Below are 27081 nucleotides of genomic sequence, written 5' to 3'. Positions count from 1 at the left end.
CGTCCAGAGACCGAGCGGCCCTCTCCTGAGACCGGGTCCTCGCGGGCTCAGCCGGTGCCATGGCAACACTTAGCTTAGCTTAGCTTAGCTTAGCTTAGCTTAGCACAGCTAGCTAGCGTAAACGACAAGTTCAGCTAGATTAACTTAGGGGTCTTCAAACTTCATCATCATGTTCTTGACTTTCAGCAGGGGTGTTTGGAGGTCATGTTCTAATACTTTAATTTTTACCAATGTTCCAGTCTTTTTTTTTTTGCGGCCCAATTTGCTAATTTCACTTTTTCCCCCTTTGGCAAATTCATTTGATTTATGTCAAAAACACGAGAGAAAGGTTGATGAGACAGTCAACAAGAAATGACATGAAATGTACCAAGAAATTAGTAAAACTTTACGGGAAAATGACCACCAAATTAGTAAAATTCGTTTAAAAAATGATAAACGGCACAAAATATAAGTGATTATGATGTGCTGTCTACTAAACATATCAGCCGTCTGAAGTTGTGGAGTTTTCAAGGCGTCCCTAAAGGCAGCACGACGGGCAGACCCGCAGAGAACGTCACACAGCGAGCGGTTAGTCGGTTGGTAGTTAGATTCCCGTTCTCGGGGGGGAATATTTTCTCAAATGTCTCCACACACAAATATAAATGGCAAGATCTAAGATACTGACAAAATAGGTACAAACACAAACAGTACTAGTGCACTCTGTGCCTGACAGCACAGTTGTTATCGCTACAGTGATTTTACACATGAAAAGGAGCCCATGTGAAAACTAAAACCATCCTTGGTGATAATTTCAGATCACTGCCACACAGTGCAGCCCCCTCTGTGCTCCAGGTGGGGAAGGTGAGGGTGAGACAGCACTGATGAAATATTGAACTGAATTTGATTTGAGTTTTAAGTTGGTCCATATCTTTTACATTTGAAATGTGCTCATGGAATAATTATAGCTCACTAGTACAAGCACAACTAACGCTGCTGGTTTGAATGTTTCTGATGAAGTGGATCTGTGAGTAATGTTTGATATGGAATTACTTTAAATGTGTTTTCATTTTGTTTCAACAGTCTGGTTCCTGACCTCTCCCTCTGCATGGTCAGTTTGCCCGGTCTCCAACATGTTCATATGTGTGGGTCACACTTTGTGCACATTCTCCTGCCAAGTTCCCAACTTCAGTGTGGGAAGTGGTGAGCGCCTCTCTCAGGCCCCAGTCTGTGTGGACTCAACGGTCATGAGGCCCCACAGCAGCTTCCACTAGAATCAGCTTTCATTCACAGATGACCGACATTTGAGCAGTAAGCAGGTCAAAGGTCATAGACCACAAAGTTGTCAAATGAGGGCTCCTTCTTCCAAAAGGCACTTAACTCTTTATCTTTCCGAATGGCGTCTGAACGCTGCCTCGTGCCTTTTACAAGCTTTTAAAATGCAGATGATCAGAGAATCCAGCTTCCAAAGCTTAAGTTCATAAGGTGTTTCCTCTAAATAAAGATGCACATGAAAGTGATCATAGATGTGTGATTACACATGTAGGCTCTGTAGGTCTTAACAGACCCAAACACATGCAGGAGGTATGTGCTTTAGTCAGTGCCACTGTGAGGAAATGTTAGCAGCCAGACACAAACACCTTATTCAGATCACAGGCTCTTGACGTTTCCTGACAGATTATTTAGAAACTGTGTGTGTGCATGTTGTGTCCAGGGTCTGAGGATGGAGCTGTTTCCGGGCAGCGCCGCAGAGCTTCATGGGAATGAAATCCATCCATCCAGCAGCCAGGAGGCCGGAGAGTCACAGGGAGCTGTCACTCTCAAGGTGACACTGAACGCACCGTCAGTCACATGATGCCACAATCCCAAACTGCCCCCCCACACCTCCTTTTAAATATTTAATACATCCATCCAATTTTTAGCATTTACAATTTCAGTAGATTAATTGCATCCTAATTTTTTAACTTAGTTTTTGTGTGTTAAAAAAATGCAAAAGACTTTGAAAAATGAAAATATTTATTGATGATGAAAACAGTTCCTGGTTGATGAAAATCAACAAAATACAGTCAAATCAATATCAACACAGGCCATGATGGGCATATCTACAAATATTGACTGAATGTTGCAGGTGGTTTCTGCAGGTAGACATTACCGACATAAATAACTGACCTCTGACCTCTACTGTCAAACAGCTGATGATGATGCTGCTGGAATAAATGTTCAACCTTTAGCAGAAAGCTGCTGTCTGAGCCACAGTCTGTTCTTATTGTGCATGTTGGTCTTGAGTGTTGACACACATTTTCCTTTTCAGTTTGAAAGACTTGGCACAGCTTCATGTGTTAACAGACTTTAGAGATTTGAGTCACTGTGGCTGGTAAAGACATTACAGCTGGTTTCTGGACAACATTAACAAAAAAGCTAAGTCAGTCTCCTCTCTATAAATGCAGTCAAGTGAATGTGGACTGAACTACGTTAAACATTTGTCTACAATTTGTGTGACACATGAACAAATCACCAAACGGAAAATGATGTTCCCGTGCCGATCTGGACCTCCCTGATCACAAGACGAATCCAAACACAGGTCAGTACCCTCCTCCTCCTCCTCCTCCTCCTCCTCGATAGCCTCCTCCTCCTCTGTACCCACCCCCACCCCCGTAGCCTCCTCTGTAGCCCCCACCCCCTCCTCCATAACCTCCTCCTCCTCCTCCTCTGTAGCCGCCTCCTCCCCTGTATCCTCCACCTCCATACCCCCCTCCTCCACGGTACCCTCCACCTCTGTAGCCTCCGCCTCCATAACCTCCCCCTCCCCCTCCATAACCCCTGCCTCCCCTGTAACCTCCTCCTCCTCCTCGGTATCCTCCTCCTCCTCCTCGGTAACCTCCCCCTCCTCCTCCGTCAAAGCGAGGCATCTTTGGAGGACGAGGGCCGTCTCCGAACCTTCCAAAGAGAAAACAGTGTTATTGATGTTGATAAATTCTAACGTTGACCCATTTTAATCAATAAGCACGCTAGGGGTGTCCCGATACAACTTTTTCACTTCCGATACGATACCGATATTGCAGCCTTGAGTATTGGCCGATACCGATATCAGCACGAAGTGATACCTCTTCTCTGAATAGACAAGCTAAGCCAGTGTGCTGCTGTTAGCCAGTGAAAATAGAGCGGAGTGGCACCTCTTCACTTTGTTACACAATCTATGTCAGTGCGCTGCTGTAGCTGGAAAGTTTCTTTGCCTTTTGGCTCATGCGGTGCCGGTGCAGTTGTTATTATGTCAAATTCCGCGTTGAAAATAGATTCCGTTTTATTTGGTTAATTCTGCGATTCCGCGATCGATAAGTTTTTCGAACTTTAACGAAAAATACTGCCACACAGCCGACATCACTCCTACTTCTTGCCACTTTGTTAGCACACGCTGTTGTTGTGATCACGTGGGCTCTGCATGCTGGATCCACGTGCTGCAGGATAGAACTGCTGGAGCGGACTGAAGTGCTGGAGCGGACTACTGGAATGGACTGCTTGTATCACAATGCTAATATCAGAGATTTTAGATCCAGTCCAATAAAATCCGATTCTCGTTTTTTGGCTGACATCGGACCGATATCCGATATCAATATCGGACCGGGACACCCCTAAAGCACACCTTAAAGTAACTTGATTGATTCATGTATGGAAAATAGGCTGCTGCAGTAATAAATCAAAGCCTGTCCACAGTGACCAAGCCGCCCTACAGAGACATTACTGCATGAAGCTTGGAGACTTTTCACTTGTGGATACTGGATATAGGTGTGAAAACACATCATTCCCTAAAGGTTCATCATATCTGACACAGCTGATACTGATATTGATACTGAGCAAGAAGCCCAGGGCCCTGTCGGCCTGGTGGTGGAACGATCAGGTTTACATTCAAAATGTAAAAATCCATGATCCAAGCAGTTTCTTGGGTTTGTCTCTACACATCTGCGTGACAGGTCACTTTAAAGTGAGTTTGGTCTTTTTCCCAGCCGGTCAGTAAACAGGCAGGATCACCTTCAGGAGGCTGAGAGCTTTGTAACAGCGGCAGTGTTGATTTCATGGAATGAAATAGATGGGTAATATAATCCGACAAAATATTTATTGAAATTCAGACTTCTTGAATTTGAGTTTAAGACATGTCGTCAACATGCAGATACCCTAGAAGATGAGGAAATCTTAGCTATTAAGATCTGAGCCTGACCTCAGCCCCAATTTTTCAGACCTATTGAATTCCTGCTGAATCTCTGTGAACCTCAACAGACGGCACGACTTATCACATATTCAGGAAGGAAAAGATGTTTTTTTTGTTTTTTTAAACATACCGGGGGTTGCTGGCCATCAGGTTGAGTCCGGCTGCTGAGGGTTTGGAGATCTGTCTGATCAGGTTGAGCAGGCGTCCGTTGGTCGTGTCCAGCTGCTGGATGTATTCTGGGTCTTTGGTCACTTCCACCACCAGAGCCTCCATGGCGGCCCGCAGAGTCGCGATGCAGCCCGCCACCTCGTGGGAAATCTTCAGTTTGATCCTGGAGAGTTATAAGGCGGAATCACGTAATTGGATTAGAAATCAACAAAACAAAGCAGACTTTGTGACTGCAGGTTGATGTGAAACAGAATGCGTTGAAGTTCAAGAACCAAAGTACACTCAACAAAACTACTAGAGCAAATGAAATTAAAAACTAGCAGACGGTCAAATCCAAGCCAGTAAAAGGTGTGCTGAAGGTAGAGACAGCCCAGTGAGGTGGGCGGAGCCTCACCAGTCGTCCAGCTCCACCACGTCTCCGCTGGAGGAAATCTTCTTGCAGGCGAACAGCAGCAGCTGCAGAGGGCTGACCAGCGTCATGCCTTTAGCCGAGATCGCCCGGGTTCGAATCTGATCAGGATCAACAACACGCACAACACTGTTCAGTTTACGGTTCCACACACTTTCACACCTTGGCTTTTACTTTTTGGCTAAAATTACGGCACAGGGAGAACAAAAAGGCAGTACATTCATTAATGAGATTTTATTCTTTTCATTCTTAATATTTGTATGTTTGCCATCATTGTTGATGACAGATTCAATCCGCCATGGCATGGATTTTTAATACTTCCTGGTTTCTTCATTTTCAGATAATTCCCTGCCATGTGGAGTCACAATGGATCAAGACACAACTCATAACCGAGTTCACGACTCAGCTCAGCACTGTTTGGTGGTGTGTGTGTGTGTGTGTGTGTGTGTGTGTGTGTGTGTGTGTGTGTCACTACATGCTCCGCCACTGTCTGACTGTTTTTTGCTGGATCACCATGCAGCACGCACGGCTCTGACAGGTTACCCCCATTCAGTTTAAATGGGGGGAGTGCGTCTGCCTGACTGCCAGATTCTGTGTGAATGAGCCCAAAGTCAAAATTTCTGAACCCTGAGGTTGCTGAGAAATATGAAGATTGCAGATACACTATGCAAAGTAGCTGGCTATTGCTGGTAAAAAATCATCAAAGCTGAAACACAGCGAGGTTGGATTAAAACTGGCAGCTGGGAATCTCTGACTGGCCTTTACATGGAATGGACACATTATTGTTATCGTTAATTACATCACTAAAGAAAGACTGATGGGAGGACAGATCTTTCTGGAACAAGAATCTAACAAATGAAGTTCATCAGGCGTCTACCTTCTCGCCGAAGACGAAGAAAGGTGACGGGTAGGTCATGTCGTGGCTGCTGAACGGGCAGTTGACGGAGGATTTGTGGATGAGGGCGTTGCGGCCCTCGGTGGTCAGGATCTTCCTCTTCTCCTTGTGGTAGCAGACGTTGGGATAAGAGCCAAAGGTGAGCAGGGAAATCACCACATCCAGGTTGTTGTCCGGTCCCACCGCGTTGAACACCTGAGTCATCAGGCACTCTGACAGAGGAGACAGCAGGTGAGCGCTCAGCTTGTTTCTACTGGGATCAGAATGAGGCTCTTCTTGCTGTTTAGCACACACATGCAGCTCGGCTAAAAGCTAAATTAGTTGGACTGAATGAATGTGAAAAATAACGTGTCAGAATGCTGGACTCTGATTGGCCAACATCAGCAGCTTGTATAATTCAAATGACGTAAACCTGCCAGGTGGAGGCTTTTCCAGTTCAGATGTTGCAAACTGGCCTGATTGGGCAGATGAGAGAGCCAATCAGGACCGAGTCCAGCTGTGATTTTTTATCAGATGTTTATAGAAATATAAAATTTGACATTTCTGGAATGGGGTCTGGTAGACAAAAATAAAATACTGCGTTACTAGGAACTGGGTTTTTTGATTGTCAGTCTTTTTAGTCTGTGTTGTAACGTCAGGGTCACAGCTTGGATCCCTGCAGCAGCCATCATGTCCCTCAGCGGCCATGTTTCTGTGTTTCCTGTTAAAATGAGACTGACTCACCTTCAGGGAATCCAGAGTTGACCAGGATCTCCTTCAGCTGGACTTTGGCCTCCCAGGTCATCCTGAGTGTCGACATGTTCAGGCGTTTGTGTTCACAGAAGCGAGTCTCCGCCTCCTCGCCGTTTATCCTGAACAGACAGCAGCATCACAAACCAGCCAGTCAGCAACGTTCTCAAATTTCAGTACAAAATATGTTGTAAATGTCTGTCCTGCTGCCTCGGGCTCCACCTGACCTGACCTGACCTTTAAAAACTCACCTGCACCAAATATACTGAAACTGGAACTGAAAACAAACAGTGGAAACTGAACATCTGGATTAAAAACTACCACTAAAACTGAGCCTGACATGAAAATTTAAAAAAAAACGTCTGTGGACCTGACTTCGTCCCAGGCCTGGAAGACGGACAGCAGGGCCACGTGGTCGGAGAACCTGCTGCCGGCGAAGTTCCTGTGGACGAACCCGAGGCGTTTCCCCTCGTTGATGAACGGCTCGGGGAAACAAGAAGCTGCTGAGATGGTGCACACGGCGTCTCCAACACTAGAGGGCGACACACAGGAGACAATGTTTGCCATGACATAAATGGCAAAACAGATTTTAAAAAAAACAACAACCTTGACTTAGTTTTTCAGGGTGGCCAATCAGCACAATGCCAAACATGGCTAAAGATGTGCAGAGGCTTTTTTTTTCCTCTGTCCAAACACGGCATGAAAAGGCTCCCAACAAGAAAAACAAAGTAGAGTCACCTCAGAACAGAGGATTATAGAGGAAAAGAACAAAACCTGACGATGTTGTGTTCACTGTGCTCAGTTTACGTCTCAGAACTGGGCCACATACATTCATTTGTCACGGGATGAAAAACTTGAGCACTTCAAAAGTAAAACAAAAAAGTCATAAAAAAAAAAAAAAAAAACATCCAGACACTGTGGCCACCCTGTTGATAATAGCTGAAGTGAAAAACACGAACCAAGGTCAATCAGAACTGTGTAGTTAAGGTAATTTACAGATTAAAGGTGCACACATGGTAACAACAATAACACAGTAAGAAACAATATTCCAATAAAAAAATGTATGGCAAAAATACATTTTGGCATGATTACTAATGTTCTTTATGAAGACAAGCACTAATAAATGGGAAGTGCAGTTCCAGTAAAAATAACATCAAGTATTTTTGAGATAGTTTAAATGAAGGAGCAGTAATGCAGTGTGGTAAAATGTGGTGATAATAAATAACTTGGATGATAAACTCCTGGTTGCTGAGACAGAACTCACTGGAAGATGCAGCCCATGATCATCATCTTGCCCAGTCGAGGTTCGATGGGCAGCCGGGCGAGGATCCGACCCAGAGGAGTGAGCTCGTCGTTGGAGTCCAGAGCGTCCAGCTCTGTGGAGCCACGGCAGCAGGAGGTCAGGAGGTCAGGAGGTCATGACAGGCGAGGCAGGTCACAAGGAGAACCGAGAGAAGAACGAGCAAAAAATGACTTAATGATTGCGAGATGGTAACCTGCGTTTTATTGTTACGCTGCAGCAAACAGGGTCAGACGTCAAAGGGCTGAAGCGTCAGGTGTGTGTGTGTGTGTGTGTGTGTGTGTGTGTGCAGCGTACCTCTCAGTGTGTGCTCGGCCTCGATGACGGCGTCCAGCGGCGGCGGCTCGATGGCTTTGGACAGGAAGTGTCCAATGGCGCCGAGACGCAGCAGCTTGATGCTCAGAGCCACTTCGTGCAGCGGCGTCCTGAAGATCTCCGGCGTCATGTGAGTCTCCAGCCTGCACACACACACACACACACACACACACACACACACACACACACACACACACACACACACACACACAGACACACACACACACAGAGTGAAGGTTTCCAGCAGTAAACACAGAGACAACAGAAGGATGCTGGAAGAAGCTGTTACTTCAACAAATGTGCTTCAGTTTCCTTTGTGTTTCTCTGACAAAAATCATTGTCCACCTGACGTCTCAGCGTCAGTGTCAGCAGGTCTGGGATGTTCAGGGAGCCTCACCTCTCGAATCGTGCGCGGCTGCAGAGGTGGAAGCAGAACCCGGGGCGGACGCGGCCGGCTCGGCCCTTCCTCTGCTCCAGGTTGGTCTTGGAGGCCCAGACGGTGGCGTAGTTGGTCATGTTGTTGTGGGACGTGAACAGCTTCACCTTCTGCCTGCCGGGACACCAGACGCAGTCAGGACACAAGCACCGGACAGAGGCTATGTTTACATGGACTGCAGTATTCCCATATGAACCCAGTGAAGCCAACAGTGTTGGGGTGGATGGAAACACAGGTCCATTTCACAGGTCATATGTGGCCTGCTGCATGCTGCAGAGCGCTGGGTAAAGCCAGTATCATGTGAACTGGAGGATGAATGGAACAGCTGGATACACTTAAATGTAAAATGTGACGACGACAGCAGGAACTTTACTTACTTGCAGGAGTCGATGACGTAGACGACGTCGTTGATGGTGATGCTGGTCTCTGCGATGTTGGTGGACAGAATCACCTGCAAGAGCAGAGGCTGCTTCAGAAAAACAAACATTCACGGGCCACAGAGTTTGTTTCCACAAAGCCTGAGTGTGAGGAGCTCAAAGCCCACGTGACAGAGCAGGACAGCTCATCACCGTGACTTCAGGCAGGCTGAGAGGGTTAAAGCTGAGGTGTGTTCATGTCAGGTCAGTGGTTCTTCACTTTTTTTCAGCAATGTTCCCCCTTTGAAATATTTTTTTTCCAGCCCAGTTTTCCTGACCAAAGCGAAAAAAAGTACTCCAAAAAAGTACTCCAAAGTACCCCTAGGGGTACGCTGTAGGGGTGCTCCATCGCGGCTACCTCACGATTCGATGCGATTTTGATTATGGGAGCTTCGATTTTTCGATTCTAGCGATTACAGCGTTTGTCGATTCGATGCCACGATTCTTCGATTATTGCGATTTTTACAGCTATTTTCCATGCAAGATTGATTTTGTGTTAATCTGTGGCTTTGTAAATAAATAGCCCATAAATTAACTCATGTCACTCTCAAAATAAAGATTTTTGAACATTTGACTAGGGATTATTTTTCAAAGACACAAAATATTTTGACTATGTAATCTGGGGGTAGCTCCCAACATTTAACCCAACATGGCCATGGAGCACAGCCCCATCTAGGGGCCAGTGAAAGAATTGCATAAGTCAGTTCCATCATAACAAAGAGTAACTCAAAATTTGGTACACAGGCACTACAGTACACCATTGACTTTTATTTATGTATGTGTGCATGTATGTGTGTATGTATGTATTTATTTATTATAGTTTATAATTTATCGTGTTGTGAAAGTACCCACTCGTTTGGTGGGTGGAGATAAAAGGCCGGTGGATCAGGAGGGGGCTTGTCTGTAAAGTCTGGTTTGACGTGCAGCTTCATGGGACGCAGGGCGAACGAGGGCAACCGCAAATTAAAGGCCGACTCCTTCAGCATTCGTCACGACGAAAATAGTCTAAAATATGTCACCGTGTCTTTCAACGAATGCACAAAAAAAAAAATCACAAAGATGCTGCCGAAAAACACAGAGAAAGCCTGCGGGGATTCATATATGAGCAGCCGGGTAACCCACTGTGTCCGGTGGCCTCCCTGGAGAAATAGCCTACCTCTCCCTGCTGCCTCCTGATCCACCTGCCTTTTATCTCCACCCAAAGCGGACACAGTGTGACAGCGCCCATGTATGGTAAATTAACAGTTTACTTTTATTATTATTGTTACAACTGACGTTAGGCATACGTCTGCGCAAAAACACACCTGTCACGAAACACACGCCACCGTCCCTGCAAAGAGGAGTCCAAACATAATTGAACACTATTTTAACAATTGCACTATTAATGGAAATATCCAATTCAACATTAACGAGCCCAAATAGCCTGATGTGACCTGATGATGGCGCTAGATGAAAAAGTGATCTTAGCGTCTGCACTCTGTGCATTCTGTCCACTCTATCTTGCTTGGTGGAAGAATGAATAGTTCTCAATTTTATTGTTCATTTTTACCAATAAATTATTGATTTTTTTCTTGTGTGTTTATTTTATGGGCTATATGTAGGGTAACCGTTTTATAAAAGCAAGTCCCTTGAAGCCGTGAGTTACAGTGATTTTACAACGGCTTTCCGTTTGCTATGGTCCCACCTACTAGACTGTCCGGGTGGCGCGCGCGTTACCTACTTTTCATTCCGGGTGCCCTTTTTTTCCGGGCTTGGTGGAAAAGAATCGACGTGAAAAAATCGATGCAAATCGATGCACGAAAACATCACAATGCATCGCAATTTCGATGAATCCCACCCACCACTACTATGCTGGAGTACTGCAGGGAGTACATGAGTACACCATCTGAGAACCACTGCACATCATACAATCAGGCTTTCCTTCCTCCATAAGAAAAAAACAAACATGTAAAGCTTTGTTGCCTTATGAAAGTGTTCTGCACAGAGAAACAGTCAAATGAAGACTGTTCAAATAATGTAAAGACATCGATGCTGAAGAACCGGAACAATAGCAAAGATATTCATCGGGGAACAAAAAACTCTTTGTGCTGATAAATGATCTGCACTGCAACATGAGGCAGAGACATTTTCTCCAAAGCCACAGCAGTGGAGGCTCGGCTGTTCCAGAAGCTTCTCTGACCTTGGTGACGTTGTCGGGGACGGGCTCGAAAACCCGGCGCTGCTCCTCTCGGGGAATCTGCGAGTGCAGCGGCAGGATGCGGTAGCGGCTACTTCCTGTGGACAACAAGAGGACTTCCTGTTAGCTCCCGTCAGTCTGACTTCATGCTGGGTTATTCTTACTGTCAGGAGTTTCTCATTGTTTAACCCTTTGAAACCTGATTTCTTTCAAAAACACAGGAAAAAAGTTTGATGAGCAACATGACAAGAAACTAGGGCTGTAGTCAACCAGAGAAAATCTTGGTCGACTAAAGTCCTGAAATTTCGACCAAAAGTCGACTAATCGGGGGGCAGCGGGAATACAAAAAAAAAATATATATATATATATATATATACTATTTTTAGATCAATTAACTGGACAGTAGCCTGCCTGTTAGCCTTCTCCGCCTAAATGAATTATAAATAAACATAAACAACAAGTATTTGCAGTATATTAAATCGTTTTTGACCTAATTATTTTTGCACTGAATGATCATACTTGCCAACTCTCCCGATTCACGCGGGAGACTCCCGATTTTTAACCCTATCTCCTGCAATGCTCCCGGTCAGTAATTTCTAATCTCCTGCCGCCCTCCCGTTTTGTCTTTTCTCCCGGGCATCTCCCGTAATTTACAAGCCACAACTTTGTTTGTTAATAATAATGAGAAACGCGCAATAACAAAGGTTTTATTTTGAAAGCTGAGACCGAAAGCCGCCGCAGCTCCGTTAGTTTAACAGAAGCTGTAACACACGGCGAAATATTTAACTGTAAATAAAAGTGCGCATTTTCCAGCCTGTCATACAATGCCGAGTTTACTGACTAATTATTAAAAACCTGGATGTGTTGTAAATCTTAACCGGCTCGGCAGGCACTAACATCCCCGCATATCTTTTGCTGCTCCCCACCACAAAAATATCCCGGATTTTACTACTCAAATGTTGGCAGGTATGTGAATGACACACTGGAGGCGGTCGGCTCTGACAGCGTTGCATCACGTACTCAATATATATCATAGCCTATGATTTCCGTTTATGTCAAGTTGCCTTCGTCGCGGGTGTGTGCGCCTGCAGTTATAAAACGATTAGACTAAAACTTTGAAATATGCCGATTCTAATATGTTTATACTCAAAACTGATGCAGCAACCTAACGCAGACATGTTAGCTTACCGTTTTTAGGTGATATGCCATGTTGGTTGTTGAGCTGTGATACGCAAACTGTTGTTTGCAAAGTTTGCATTCGACTTTTTTTTCCATCTATATGGGTAAAATGCTGCCAGACTGATGACGTCTTTGACATGGTAGAGGACTAAATGTTCATTAAACGTTCTTAATTAAGCAAATAGTCGGAAAACCAGACCTAATTTTTTCTTCATTTCATAACATACCGGCCAACCCATAGACATAATATATATATAAAACGTATATTATGTCTATGGGCCAACCTATCTGTCTCCGCCAGTGGGTTGGGCTAATCCAAAATTGTGAAAGCAAGGGGGGTGTTCCGAAGACAGACTGTTACCTGTGAAACCGTTTGTTCTGAAAACACCCCCATTAGCACTTAGTGCTTTACTCCTGATAAACTTAACATGGCAAATAATCGACCAATCAGATTTTGGTCGACCAAGAACGTATCGACCAATAAATCGACCAGTCGACTAACAGACTACAGCCCTACAAGAAACACCAGCAAAATTATGAAAACACAAAATTACAACAATTCTTTGTTCAAGAGTTGCTGTGCGGTTATGTGATGCATTATTTTCCAGAATGTTTTTAAGACCGTGGGAAAGTTTTGGAAAAGAAGGCTGGGAGGTGAGCTGCCACGTTTCAGATTCAGATATCCTTTATCCTTTATCGTTTTATTACCATCTTCCATGAACCTGAGCTGAAGAGAACGTGCAGCAGCTTCCTCAGGCTGACTTTGACCTGACATGTTTCAGTCTTTGAGTTTTGTTTTGGGTATTTTCTGTGCTGCCAGCAGATTTTCACAGCAGACTGACAGGACAGAGCAGCAGCCTCCTGCCTGTAGTTTGAGGTTGTCGTACCGAAGTGCGGGTTCATCTCCAGGTGCCTCTGCATGGAGTAGATGAGGTTCCAGCCGGGCAGGAAGACGAGCACGGCCCCGGCCACCTGCAGCGTCTCGATGTAGCGCAGCAGCGCCTCCACCAGCTCGAACGACGTCTCCTTCTCGTTGATCTGAGCCATGGAGCTCTTGGTCTCCGCCGTGTACTCGGGGCCGCAGATCACGTTACAGTTGGTCTGCAGGGAGGAAACCGAGTTTTAAACACTGAGACGCTCTGACGGCGAGCACGGCACAGAAAATGAACATCAAGTCGACTGGTGACCTGATCTGCTCACCAAAAACTAAAAAGTACAATCACGCTGTTTTGGAAATCTTGACTCATGAATTTCTTCCACCAACTGGATTAGAGCTGCAAGTACAACATATTTGAACTGACAGTATATCTATTTTTAATTTTTTTCAGAAATCATTTACTTTATGACGTAAAAATGACAAGCAGCCAAAACAAACAAACAAAACAGGATTATTAATTTTGTATGAACAGAGAAAAGGAAGACAGTCTGAGCATCTTAGTGAAGCTGGAATCAGAGGCGGTTGGTGTTTTTAATGGATAAATGATGAAAACAATCATCACAATAATAACCAGTTAATTTTCTGTTACCTGGTCGCCTGACTGTTTCAGAGCTCGAGGATTTTGTGATTTGGATTTCAAACTGATGAGTGACAGTCTGCTTCAGTCTGCTGTATTTAAGCAGCTGAGCGCTCACACACACGTTACACACCGCCTGCAGCCCTTCATCATGAGGTTATTAAAAAGAGGATCGTGTGTCACTGTGCTGCTTACATCGTCGTCTCCTCCCTCCTCGTCTTTGTCCTTCTTCTTGCGGTCGGCAGGAGGAGGGACAAAGTTGGTCATCTGGATGCAGTCTTCCAGGAAGTACTCTGCAGGGCACAGGCACGCTTCAGCAACACTTTACTGCACTTTAACAGTACTTTCCTGTACTTTACTTTTATTGACCTTTAACTGCACATTACTGTACTTTAAATGTACTTTAACAGTACTGTCCTTTAACTATTTAATGTACTTGTACTGTACTTTCTTGTGTTTTATGGTACTTTTACTGTCCTTTTGCTGCACTTTAATTGTATTTTACTGCACTTGAACTGGGTTTACTGGACTTTAACAGTACTTTCCTGTACATTACTTTTATTGTCCTTTAACTGCACCTTTACTGTACTTTAACAGTACTGTCCTTTAACTATTTAATGTATTGTCCGTTAACTATTTAATGTAATTGTACTGTACTTTGTGTTTTACGGTACTTTTACACTTTAATTGTATTTTACTGCACTTGAACTGGGTTTACTGGACTTTAACAGTACTTTCCTGTACATTACTTTTATTGTCCTTTAACTGCACCTTTACTGTACTTTAACAGTACTGTACTTTGTGTTTTGTGGTACTTTTACACTTTAATTGTATTTTACTGCACTTTAACTGTATTTTACTGTGCCTCAGATGTACTGTTACTGTCCTTTTAACTGTCCTGTAGCTGTATCTCACTGTGCTCTCCTTGTGTTTCAGTGCAGTGAGAGCAGGATGCAGCCTGGTGTGTTTCATCTGATGTTTTCTGTCAGAAGTGTCTGGACTTCAGAACCTTTACTGGACCTGATATTCACACTTTTTTCAATAATCAGGATCATACTTTAGATTTAAAGGACAGCCGACATGTGAAGGTGAGGCCACCTTGGACGGGGAAGGTGCGTCCGAACACCTCGATGATGGGACAGTTGAAGAAGTATTCTCTGAACATGGTGGTGTCGATGGTGGCCGACATCAGGATGATGCGGACGTCGGGGTACGTCTGCACCACGTCTCTGAGCACCACCAGCAGGAAGTCCGTCTGAAACACACACACACACACACACACACACACACACACACACACACACACACACACACACACACACACACACACACACACACACACACACACACACACACACACACACACACACACACACACACTTCACTGAATGAACCTTTACTCTGTGAGGGTTTTATTTCCAGCCCGGGTTCCATGTGCAGAAGTAACTCAGGGTTCCTGCAGGGTTCTTCAAGTTCAATTCAAGTCTTTTTACGACCTTTTTAAGACCATTTATATCAAAAATTAATACCTATTTCTTGGCCTATTTCACAGCCCTGCCGGCAAAGAAAAATGAACTCCTTGAATTTCGAGTGATCATTTATTCAACAAACAAAATATCAACCCACAGTGCTCATGCAGAATGTGCAGGATTGACTCTAATGTTAGCTGGTGGGAACCTGGAGGTGACTGAAGGAGTTTGTTCCTTTCCTCTGGTGGATCTAAAGTGCCTGGAGTCCGACGCCTTCACCCCCATTGGTCCCAGCTGAATCCTCTTTCTGCACAAGGTGCTTAGGCTTCAAAAACGTTATCTACCACAGGTTTTAACCAATGACGGAAAGAAATTTTATCCATCCACGCTTCGCTGAATTTACATTTCCCCATTTTCCAAGCGTGAATTAACTAACATTAAAAAAAAAAAAAACTACTTGTCTTGTCGTCTTGTGTCTGCTGTAGCGCGAGGTCTTCAGTGACGTATTCGTCATTTGGCATTTTCCCGGGGCTGAATTGCGTTTGAAATTATTGGTTCTGCCGCTCTTTGTTTACGTTATTTTATCAAAATAATCGTGGCTGACAAATGAAACGTTTGACGAGAAATGCGATACGGAGAAGTTACATACAGAACAAATTTTAAGACCTAGATATCAAAATTCAAGACTTTTTCAAATCTTTTTAAGGTATTATTTCCAAATTCGTAAATTCAATGCTTTTAAGAGTTTTTAACCCCATAAAGCCTGAACTATGAAAGAGTTGGCAGAAAATTCAAATTTTTTGAAATTGAACCCTTTATTTAGTCCTATAACAAAATATATATAAAAAAAAGAAAAAGAAAAAAATATGTTATTACACGACCTTTCTGGTGTATGATATATGATATGTACTTGAAGTGCCAATGGTCCAGGGTGGACAGGGGAAGTGTTCAAAGGTATACAACAGTATTTTGGTCAAGTATTGATTAAACTGAAAATGAAAAATGGAATTGAAAATGTGTATCATATATGATACAAATGGCTTTATAGGGTTAAGACCCGCAGGAACCCTGCACCAGCGGACTGGATGATCAATAAGACATGAACTCACATTGATGTCTCTCTCATGAATCTCATCAACGATGACGTGACTGATGCCTCTGATCCCAGCCTCCAGCTTCCTCAGCAGGACGCCTGAAACACACACACACACACACACACACACACACACACACACACACACACATTAACACAACACAAACGTTCTCCGGGCTGGATGGTCACATGAGGCCGGGTTGCGGTTCGCTGCGTACCGACGGTGCAGAACAGGACGCTGGCGTGCGGCCGAGGCAGGACCGACTCGAAGCGAACGCTGTAACCGCAGCTTTTCCCAAGATCCTCTGCTCTCTCAAAGGCCACGCGCTCGGCTACGGACACGGCGCTGATCCTCCTGGGCTGAGAGACCAAACAGGAAACTGAGCAAAAACACCACAGACACACCAACACTGGCAAAACTAAACACAACAACTCTTTTCAGTAAAGAATTTCTTTCAAGAATAAAGCATGCTGAAAAATCATTCTTAAAAAAAATAGGGTCCATCCCGGTGATTCTGAATGTTTGGTCCGTTTACTGCAACTCCTCCAAATTGTCCACGTCAACAAACTGTTTTTTAAATCCTGCAGAGGAGCTCCAGATTTCACATCAGAGTCAAAATGTGAGTTTGTGTTTGAAGCAGCCGCCTTATAATGTTCTGCTTCTGCGGAGAACAAAGTCCTCAACATTCAGAAACCACACAGCTGATAATTGGCTGTGGAAAGCAAAACATTTCCCCGGGGACTATTTTCCCTGGTGGCGGTGGCGGAGGAGGAGGAGGAGGAGGAGGAGGAGGAGGAGGGAGCGTTTCAGTGTGAAAAAGTCCTGAAAAGCCAACAGTGCTGCTGCTTTTAGGAAAACTCATGTGGAGGACTTTATTGGGCTGATGGAAAACTGGAGTGAAGAAAGTGTAAAAGCTCATGCAGAGGAACTGGGATTTAAAATGAACTGCGACTGAATCAGTCGTGAATTTGAGGATTAACACCTGTTGGAAACAAAAAACTGGTGGGATGCTGAGCGGAGCGTTACCTGGGTGACAGTGTGTGTGTTGTGGTCAGGTGGGATGCTGAGCGGAGCGTTACCTGGGTGACAGTGTGTGTGTGTTGTGGTCAGGTGGGATGCTGAGCGGAGCGTTACCTGGGTGACAGTGTGTGTGTGTTGTGGTCAGGTGGGATGCTGAGCGGAGCGTTACCTGGGTGACAGTGTGTGTGTTGTGGTCAGGTGGGATGCTGAGCGGAGCGTTACCTGGGTGACAGTGTGTGTGTTGTGGTCAGGTGGGATGCTGAGCGGAGCGTTACCTGGGTGACAGTGTGTGTGTGTTGTGGTCAGGTGGGATGCTGAGCGGAGCGTTACCTGGGTGACGACGATGTTGCAGTCGGCGGCGCGGCCCCCCTTGATGAAGCGGTCCAGGATGTACTGGGGCACCTGGGTGGTTTTGCCGCAGCCGGTGGCTCCTCTGATGATGATCACCGGGTTGCTGTCCAGCGCCGCCATGATCTCCTCCTCAAACTGCTGGACGGGGAGCTGCTGGCGCTCCTGCACGATCTGAGACACACAGACTCCTTTAACTTTCACTTTTTAAAGACGAGAATCTCTGCTTTCTGTTCAAAATCATCTTCAGAGGTGAGGTACCTATTTTGTTTTTATATTTCTATGTATTTGGGTCTTGTGGGTCTTTGGTTGATGACAGTTAAAGTGTGATTTTGTTTGAGTGGTTCTATTTAAAGTTGCTGCATTTTTAAAAGGAAACGCATCACAGCTCCTCTTGCTCCTGATTGGCTCCCTCACTGCAGACCCACGGACATCCGGCCAATCGGTGTCCTTCAGTGTTTCTGCTGGTTCTCTGTCTCCTGAGTCCGAGGTGCTTACCTTCTGCAGGTCCTCGTCGTGCTCCAGCTGGTAGGTCAGTTCATGATGAAGATCTGAGCTGATCTGCTCTGGAGTGCACTGAGGAAGAGGAGGAGGAGGAAGAGGACACACAGGAATGGTGTGAAAACTCCAGGATTTTATCAAGACTTTCCAGAACTCAGTGAGAGTGAAAGTCTTTCTCCTTCCTGCAGTGTTTTTTTTTTTTTTTTAAACTCTGAAAACCACCTAACACCAAACTCAAAACCCTGAAAACACGTTCTGCTGTGTTCCTGATGCTCCCCGACTCTCCCTGCCTGGAATAAACCTTCAGTTGTTTGTTCCATGACTTTCCAGGATTTCCCTGACTGGCGTGGAGGATGGATATCTTCAGGAAACACTCACGAAGGCCAGCGGTCCCTCGTCGATGTTGCTGCTGGTCCAGGGGTTCCAGTTGACCTGGGGGGGCGACCAGGGCACGACGCCCGCCCCGCTCTGCCTCTGGGACGGCTCGAAGCTCGCCAGCTTCCCCTGGACCAGAGACACGGAGCTGCTGCCCTCTGCTGGCTGCAGGGAGAGGAGACACCGAGTGAGCCTCTTTACTGTGTCTGAACACTCAGAAACCAATACAGACTGAAGGTCAGGTGACAGGAAACGATGTGATTTTATGATGTTTTAATATTATTGAGCAGATCCTGCTGATCCCAGTGTGAACAGGTCAGTTTGACACCATCAGGTCCAGTATTTGTGGCTGTTGTGTTTGCAGACTGGAGGTCAGCGTTCACGTCCTGCTGTCCTTTAATAATCAGCTGTTCTGTTTTCTGCCAGCACATTTTAACATGTCTGTCATCTTGAATCGCACAATGAGCTCCTAAATTATTTTCTGGTTGGCACACACGTCTCTTTAGGGGGCAGAGCCGTGGCTACAGGCTGGATTTTATACCACAACCACGGCTGCTCCATACTGGACCAAACTGACGGTGACGTTCCCTTTTTTCTGCGATATATATTACGATATGAAAAAATACAGGACATTTCACCAGATAGGTGCAGGGTGTTACTCGTGTAACATAAATCATATAGAATCAGAATTTTCCTGATTAAAGAGAATCCACCAATTTTCATTCAAACAATAGGAACAGGAAGTGTGTTACCAAAACCCTGAACCCCTCAGAAAAGAGACAATAAAACCCAGTGTGAGCAACAAGGAGCTGCTTCAGTCAGTGTGTGTGTGTGTGTGTGTGTGTGTGTGTGTGTGTGTGTGTGTGTGTGTGTGTGTGTGTGTGTGTGTGTGTGTGTGTGTGTACAAAAGACATACAGGCGGGGGGATCTGGACTCCGAGCTCCTTTACAAAATCCATCAGCTGGTGCTGCAGCTCCGGAGCCACGCTGACCTCGAACGCCTCAAGCTGGAAAACACACACACACACACACACACACACACACACTGTTCACTTGTGTCACAAGTGAAAATTTGCTTGTTCACTTGGCAGAATATGTTTCTTGTTTCAAGCTAATTTTAACTTGTTTCAAGTAAATTTTCACTTGAAACAAGTGAAAATTGTCTAAAAACAAGTTATTTCTGAGGTGATCACGTCTTATTTTAAGTGTAATGAGATATTTTGACTAGAAATAAGACAAATACTCTTGGTAAGATTTTGACTTTTTGCAGTGGACTGTTTTCCAGTCATCCTGCAAAGCATGCTGGTCCACATGCGGCTACACTGTTGTTTAAAAATGTCCGTCCTGCATCACTGAGAAAACATCTCTGGTGCTCAGAAAATCACTGCACTGATACCAGCTGGACTAATTAAAAATGAGCTGCAGCAGCTGCTGGTGACAGAAAACTGATCAGGAGTATTGATCAGAACTGATCAGAACTGATCAGGAGTATTGATGATGAGTGCTGGCGGTACCGTCTCCCCCTCCTTCTTCTTGGTGAGGCCGGTGTAGGCCTCGATCACCCCCAGGTGGTACAGCTGCCGGACCAGAGACAGAGCGCACGACTGGGCCGCCAGCTTCTTGTTGGAGCCGTGCTCGCGCGCCGTGATCCCTGCAGGAGAACCGGCCAATCAGAACGCAGAACACACTGCTGTGACCTCTGACCTCCTGACTGCTGGGGCTGATTCTGTCTCTCTGGACGACCGTCAGACAAACGACCAACACCTACAATATTAACTGTTCACACCAAGCTGCTGCTGTCTGTAGGTTTCACTGAACTCTTTCAGAATCACCGGGGAAAGAGCAAAGAGCTCGACCAGGAAATTAAATAACCATTTAAAAATATTACAAGAAAAGCAGGCGAAGACTAGAGAAAAAAAGTAAAAATTCTGATTAAGAAAACTACATTTCTAATTAGTACATATTTCCAATTAAATTACAAGAAAAATTAAGTGTTCACCGGGAAATAAAACTCATCGCACGCACGCACGCACACACACACACACACTTTAAAGAAACAGATTTTCTTACTTCTGCCCAGTTGCTTGACAAACAGCTGCATCTCAGCGATGAAGCTCCTGCAGACACACACACACACACACACACACACACACACACACACACACACACACACACACACACACACACACACACACACACACACACACACACACACACACACACACACACAGGAAGTGAGGTCAGAGTGGTGTCAGAGCCCCTCAGCAGAGTCACCTGGCGGGCACAGAGAGGAGAGACTCACCTGGAGGCCTCTTATGTTTTTCTGCCAGACTTGACTGAACACCAATCACACGCTAGTCTCCGGTCCGGCCGCCGGCTCCGCCCTGCCAACAGCGACACCAGAAATCACAACCACACCCACTCAGCCCGGCCTGCTCCCATGGGACAGCTTTAGTGCCCCTAAAGGCTGTCCCATGTCTTCAGTCAGGTTGTGAGTTCTGGCGTCGCCTCGCTCGCCTCGCCCTGCCGACGCACCAGCCAGACGCCACACACCAAACACTTTATCTGTCACTTCAGCTCTGAAGCTGGATTTCAGCTCTGCAGGAAGAAAAACTCCCCCCTTATGTCTGCATTATTATACGCCTGTCTGTTTGATCTGATGGAGGTTTTATTGATTCAGTTGTGTTTAATTTGCTTCACCTTGTTATTTTTCTTTTTAGTAAAGCACTCTGCGTGGCATTCAGCTGTGTGGAAAAAGATGCTATATGAATACAGTCTGACTGATCTGATTTGATGGATTTTTTTTTTAACTTTGATGCTGTGATCCATCTGGATGGTTTTACTCTCTAAACAGCAGAAAACTGAAGAAATCTGAAGCAGAGATTTTCATGAATTCTGGCAGACGTGTTGGCTTTGGGACCAATAATCAAGTCCAACAGGTGATTATCGGCCCATTATTGGTGATTATTAGCCATAATCATAACTCTGCCTTATACAGTCTTGATTCAAATCCAAACCGGATGTTTGTGTTCTCCATTCATCTTGTGATGTTTGGCATTTTTCAGTTAAAATCTGTTGACTGTTTGTAAAACTAAATTTCAACACTGCCACTTTCAACTGTACAGCAACTGAATATCAGCCCTGATCATCAGTTATCAATGCCCTGGATTACTAATAATCGGTATTGGCCCTGGAAGAGCAATATCATGGATCAGTGCTGGTGGTTTGTGTGTCGGTGTCTGGCTGGTGTGCGGCTCTCTGTCCCTCAGCACTGTCCCCTCAGAGAGCTGCGTGGTGTTGGTGTTGTTGTTGTTGTTGTTGTTGTTGTTGACATCGTGTGTGGGAGGCGTGCAGCTCCCACTCATGATGGCATGAAGCTGTGAGAGCTCTCCGGTGTAGCCGACACACCCCGGAGCTCTCTGGCTGAACTGCAGTCTAGCAGAAAAACATACAGGAACTCCCCGCCCACACCCCTGGATTTGAACCAGCAACCTCCCCGACGCAGCAGGGACTGAGGTCAACCCGTCCTGGTAGATTTAGATTCAACTAGAAACCACATGCAGCAGGACGGCTCTGCCAAATGGTCTGCAGTAAAAAAAAAAAAAAAAAAAAAGAAATGAAAACCTGGCAGTTGTGGCTCCTGTTATATTTGGGAGGTTTCACCCTCTAAAGCCCTAAGCCTGACCCAACAATCACATCACCGCTGTTTAACAGCCTTTCAGTGAAAGTGAAGGTGTGAGTAATAATAATTGTGAGTAATATCACAGAATCTGTCACAATAACTGTTGCATTCAGTTACGAATCACATTTATTGTGTTTGATGATTTTTAAATCAACATGTGGACATGAAATCAAAACTCTGGATTCAACTGCAATGTCATTTTTTTACTTAATTTGAATTTATTCATTTTTTTTTTAGTTTTATTTTATTCATTTTTCTCTTATTTTCTCATTTTTCTTAAAATTTTTTCCAGATCCTTTTTACTGTGTCATTTATTTTTGCGGAGCACCTGAACTCCAAGTCAAATTCCTTGTTTGTGAAAACTTGGCAATAAAGATCTTTCTGAGTTCTGAAAATTAATCACAATAACTGTACAATTGTTTAAAATTGCACAATAACGAAACATTGAATCAAGACAGAACTGCAGGAGAAACTGAGCCGGCAGCGTGTCCCGTGTTCAAACCCCCCCAGGACGGGACGGTGCTCCTCTGCTCAGACCCTGCTGCTGCCCCGTGACCTCAGTGTGTGTGAGGCCAGGTGTGTGTGTGTGTGTGTGTGTGTGTGTGAGGCCAGGTGTGAGTGTGTGTGTGTGTGTGTGTGTGTGTGTGTGAAGCTGAGGGGTGTGTGTGTGTGTGTGTGTGTGTGTGAAGCTGAGGTGTGTGTGTGTGTGTGTGTGTGTGTGTGTGAGGCTGAGGTGTGAGACCTGTTGTGGTCCGGTCCCACTTGGCTGTATTTATACTCGGCGCTGGTTTTCTCCTTCTGGAAGAACTGGTTCAGACGGGCCTTGGCGTTCTCCAGCGTCCAGTTACCATGGAGACCAGCGTTCAGGTCCACCTCCTCCGACTCCAGAGTCTGCAGGGAGGGGAAAACATCCAGGCCAGAAAACACAAAGATTAGACAGTTAAATAAATGAATAAATAACAATAAATAATATGTTTGACAGATTAATCAACAAGGAAAATAATTTCAGTCACCGATCCAGAGATTATGGCTCAATCTGAGCCCATTTAACATCTTCAGCAAAAACAAACAAACGACAACACAAATTAAAGACAATGTTCAAACACATTTATGAAAAAAATATTATTAATTAAATTATATGTATTTTGAATTAAATAAATAATAATAAATAAATGTATGATTAAATAAAATTAAAATTATAATTCATTTAAAAATTTTAAAAAGTTAGTTAAAGCTCCTGCTGACTGTGCTTAAGAGAAACTGGTCATTAAAGCTGAACAAGCAATTAAAATATTATTCAAATGTCAATATGACCAAGTGCAATATCCTAAACACAAGAGCTGAGTATTTTTTATTTATATATATATATATATATATATATATATATATATATATATATATATACACATATAAAAAGGTAAAATGTGTGGAAAAATATTGTTATACATAAAGTTTTATGGAGACAACAACAACTTTTTCACTGAAAATAAAAATTATAACATAACAATTATCATTCCTACTGAAGTCCAGAACCACATCACAACTGCAATACCGGTAAAATTAATTGCAATATAATTTTTTTAACCGTTTGGCTTCGCCTTAGTTCACTATAAATTTATTTTCTATGAGAAGAAACACTTTTCTCCCTGGCTGTTTGCTGCAGCCTCGTCTCCGTCAGCATCCGCTCACATGCAGTCGACATGTCAAGATGCAGAATTCCCCGGAAACATTCAAGACCTGCCGTGCAAACAGCCTGGACCCTGGACCTCACTGTGTGTGTGTGTGTGTGTGTGTGTGTGTGTGTGTGTGTGTGTGTGTGTGTGTGTGTGTGTGTGTGTGTGTGTGAGAAAGTGTGTTACCGCCTGAGCTTCCTGTTCGTCTCTCCTGGCGTAGTACTCCTTCAGGTTGGCTCCTCGCTCCCACTCTGCTCCTCCTCCTCCTCTTCCTCCTCCTCCTCCTCCTCCTCCTCCTCCTCCTCCTCCTCCTCCCCATGGAGCATTTCCTCCTCCTGAGTATCCCAAACCCGTCACTCCTGGGACCGGCCCAGAGCCGTCATCTGACCACACACACACACACACACACACACACACACACACACAGTTTATCGTTAAATGTTTGTGTTTTTTTCCTGGTAAAGTCAGAAAACGTCGACGTGCACGCGGCTGAAAATGTAACCGTGACACAAACCACAAACTTTACGCTGACAGTTCATCATCATCATCATCATCATCATCATCATCATCATCATCGTCATCATCATCGTCATCACCTTGCTCTGTTTTGACCACCAGGTGAGGAGGCAGCGGGCCGCTAGCAGGCAGGTTTCCAAACCCTCCTCCTCCTCCTCCTCCTCCTCCTCCTCCTCCCTGGTGCTGAGGTCCATCTGGGACGCTGGCCTGCTCCCACACACACACACACACACACACACACACAGACACACACACAGAGGTCAGTTAGGGTTAGGGCAGTCAGTTTGGGCGTCTGAGCGGCGGGTCGCCCTGTCAGAGGGGCCGAGGCAGCGTACTGACCCCGAGAGCAGGCACCTCGGCAGCGTTCATCTCCCCCATCCTGACCAGGTAGTTGACGAAGTCTCGGGCGGCGTTGGACTGAGCGTCCTTCTTGTTGGTCGAGTTTCCCATCCCTGTGTAGTTGAAGCCGTCCACTCGCACCTGCGGGTCACAGCCACAGCACGTCAACATCACAGCCTGGACAGACAGCTCACACCATCCTGGCTGCTCATCTGATGCGTTCTGTGATTCTACAGGGATTTCAAGGTGATATCACGATTTACTGTGATTTTTTAAAATCCTCCTCTAGTTTGTGTGTGTAAAGTTTGATGAGGCTGTGATTCCAGTGTGACAAAAGTCTCTGCCTGCAGTGAAATGGCTGCTATGGGGGCCAACATCATCACACAGGAATCAAATGTGGCTCATTGAATCCACAAGAGTCTCAGCTTTCCAGTCAAAGCAACTGATGCAGCTCCAAGACTGTTTAGGCCCCAGTCTGCACACACACACCATTTTACAACAGGCCACAAGAACACATGTGGACTGCAGGCTTTGGGGCCCAAACTGCATGGGATCAGTGAGAAAGAGAGAGTGTGTGTGTGTGTGTGTGTGTGTGTGTGTGTGTGTGTGTGTTCAGGTGTCCTGTCCTGTTTGTGGCGATGCGTTCAGGTGTCCTGTCCTGCCACTGTGCTTCACAGCGTCACACTGACCTCACACAGGAACTTCTGTCTGTTCTTGTTCCCTGCGGCTCGGATGTCGTAGTTGGGCGTGAGCTTCTTCTTCCCGCACCAGGCGTACAGGAAGTTCTTGATGTCCGCCATGTTGGAGCCGAGGGGGCGGAGTCTCCTCTGTGCTCGCTCTAACCTGCCAGAGGATCAACACAAACTGGGTTAACTCGCTTTATTAACCCTGGTCTGATCGATCTGAGAGGTAATTCACTGATTCATTGATCAAACCACAGAAAATATTAACTGATTCTAAGCAACTTTGTCATTTTATCCAGTAAAAACACCAAATACAGTCCAGCTTCACTAAAGTCACAGATGCTCAGACTGTCTCCTTCTGTTCATATCTTTATCAAATTAATACTCTGGGTGTTTCACTGCTGTGGGACTGAGGAAGATGTCACTGTGGACTCTGATCACTTTATTTATTTTACACTTAAAGGTCAAGATAAAGCTCTGAGTCTGACCGGGACGCGTGAGCATCTGTGGTGCTGTGATGCTGCCTCTCCTGTGAACTGCAGTGTTTTGATTCAGCAGAACAGAGAAGCAGCAAACAAACCACTCAGCACGGATTTATTCATCCAACACCGCCTTCAACATCACGCTTCCTTTGGTTTATTCTTTTATTCTGTCACTTTACATATTTTATTGTTTTTGTCTTCCTTTGCTTTGCATTTTTCATATTTGACTGTCTTTGTTTTATGTCCATATTGATAAATCTTGTTGATAATTAGTTTTGGTTATTCGCACTTTTTTCTGAATGTTTTTATCGTTTAATTCTCTTGTATTTTTCCACTTTGCTGTAAAGCGCTTGGAGCCACAGCCGCTGCATGAAGATGATCCATGAGCTGAGCCTGCAGACTCCGGCATGATGCTGAGGCATTCAGCAAGGAAATGGAGTCATATTAAAATCAGAAGCATGAATACTTTATTGAGTTTTATCAATCAAACTGAATAATATCACATCCTATTGACAGGAGCGTCTGTTCAGTCCGAGCAGCTAACGGCTAACAGCTAGCAGCTAACGGCTAGCTAACATCACCGTCAGCGGCCGGCGGGCTTCATGCCGCCGCTCAGTTTTACTGAATAAAAACCAACATGTGTGTCGTTTATTAGAGACAAAGCCGTTTGAAACACGTTCCGCAGGAGCTGCTTCAGTCATGAGGCAGAGTTAGCCTCGCCGCTAGCAGCAGCTCGTTAGCTCCGCTGGCTAGCCGACATGTTAGCATCACACAGACACGCTTCAGATTCTCCTCAGTCACTGAATAAAACTCTACAGCTTCATCACTAACAACATGAACCACATGAACATGAACAACATGAACCACATGAACATGAACATGAACAACATGAACCACATGAACAACATGAACATGAACTCACCCGGCTGATGCTCAGAGACGCTGCGGCGCTGCGCGGAGCCTCTGCCGGTGTGGAGCTTATCTGAACAGCCGCTGCTGCCCCCTGCTGGTCCGGATGAACCAATACACAAACAAACAAACCAACAAACTAAAACTAAAGCAGTATATGGAGTCCATAGAGCAGGGGTCACCAATCCTGTGCCATGGAGGGCCGAGAGGCTGCAGGTTTTCATTCCAACCAAGACCTCCACCAGGTGACTTCACTGATCACCTCACCTTGTAT

General features: G+C 45.1%; 1 protein-coding gene across 2 annotated transcripts; it reads right to left on the bottom strand.

Annotated features, from left to right (window-relative positions):
• Positions 1 to 1980: 1980 nt before the first annotated feature.
• On the bottom strand, positions 1981 to 26910 carry LOC115374750 (ATP-dependent RNA helicase A-like). 2 transcript variants are annotated; one of them, XM_030073840.1, is made up of 28 exons: positions 26821 to 26910; positions 25423 to 25576; positions 24728 to 24874; positions 24475 to 24595; positions 24065 to 24261; positions 22948 to 23096; positions 20594 to 20640; positions 20038 to 20174; positions 19441 to 19530; positions 18528 to 18689; positions 18147 to 18224; positions 17631 to 17822; positions 16498 to 16639; positions 16296 to 16378; positions 14816 to 14972; positions 13913 to 14010; positions 13091 to 13304; positions 11028 to 11122; positions 8810 to 8883; positions 8394 to 8546; positions 7979 to 8139; positions 7646 to 7757; positions 6752 to 6913; positions 6376 to 6503; positions 5635 to 5864; positions 4743 to 4858; positions 4311 to 4511; positions 1981 to 2913 (listed from the first exon to the last, which is right to left on the bottom strand). In XM_030073840.1, exons 2-28 carry the CDS (start codon positions 25531 to 25533, stop codon positions 2559 to 2561), a joined length of 3912 nt encoding a protein of 1303 aa, XP_029929700.1. In that variant the 5' UTR covers positions 25534 to 25576; positions 26821 to 26910; the 3' UTR covers positions 1981 to 2558. The 2 variants fall into 2 exon arrangements, with proteins under 2 accessions (XP_029929700.1, XP_029929699.1); XM_030073839.1 differs by having other exon boundaries at positions 24475 to 24601; positions 24734 to 24874.
• Between the last annotated feature and the right edge of the window lie 171 nt (positions 26911 to 27081).

The sequence above is a fragment of the Myripristis murdjan genome, chromosome 17, assembly GCF_902150065.1.
Source record: "Myripristis murdjan chromosome 17, fMyrMur1.1, whole genome shotgun sequence".
Taxonomy (NCBI): domain Eukaryota; kingdom Metazoa; phylum Chordata; class Actinopteri; order Holocentriformes; family Holocentridae; genus Myripristis; species Myripristis murdjan.
Note: the sequence above shows the minus strand (reverse complement) of the source record. Positions and strands in the feature narration are given on the sequence as shown.

Bases quoted from the DNA above. Each gene is read 5' to 3' on its own strand.
- LOC115374750 (XM_030073840.1), bottom strand. From the start codon at position 25,533: ATGGCGGACATCAAGAACTTCCTGTACGCCTGGTGCGGGAAGAAGAAG. The intron at 14,973-16,295 runs GTGAGTTCATGT...TGTGTGTTTCAG, and splicing joins TTCATGAGAGAGACATCAAT to ACGGACTTCCTGCTGGTGGT. The intron at 8,140-8,393 runs GTGAGGCTCCCT...GTGTGTGTGCAG, and splicing joins AGCCGCGCACGATTCGAGAG to GCTGGAGACTCACATGACGC.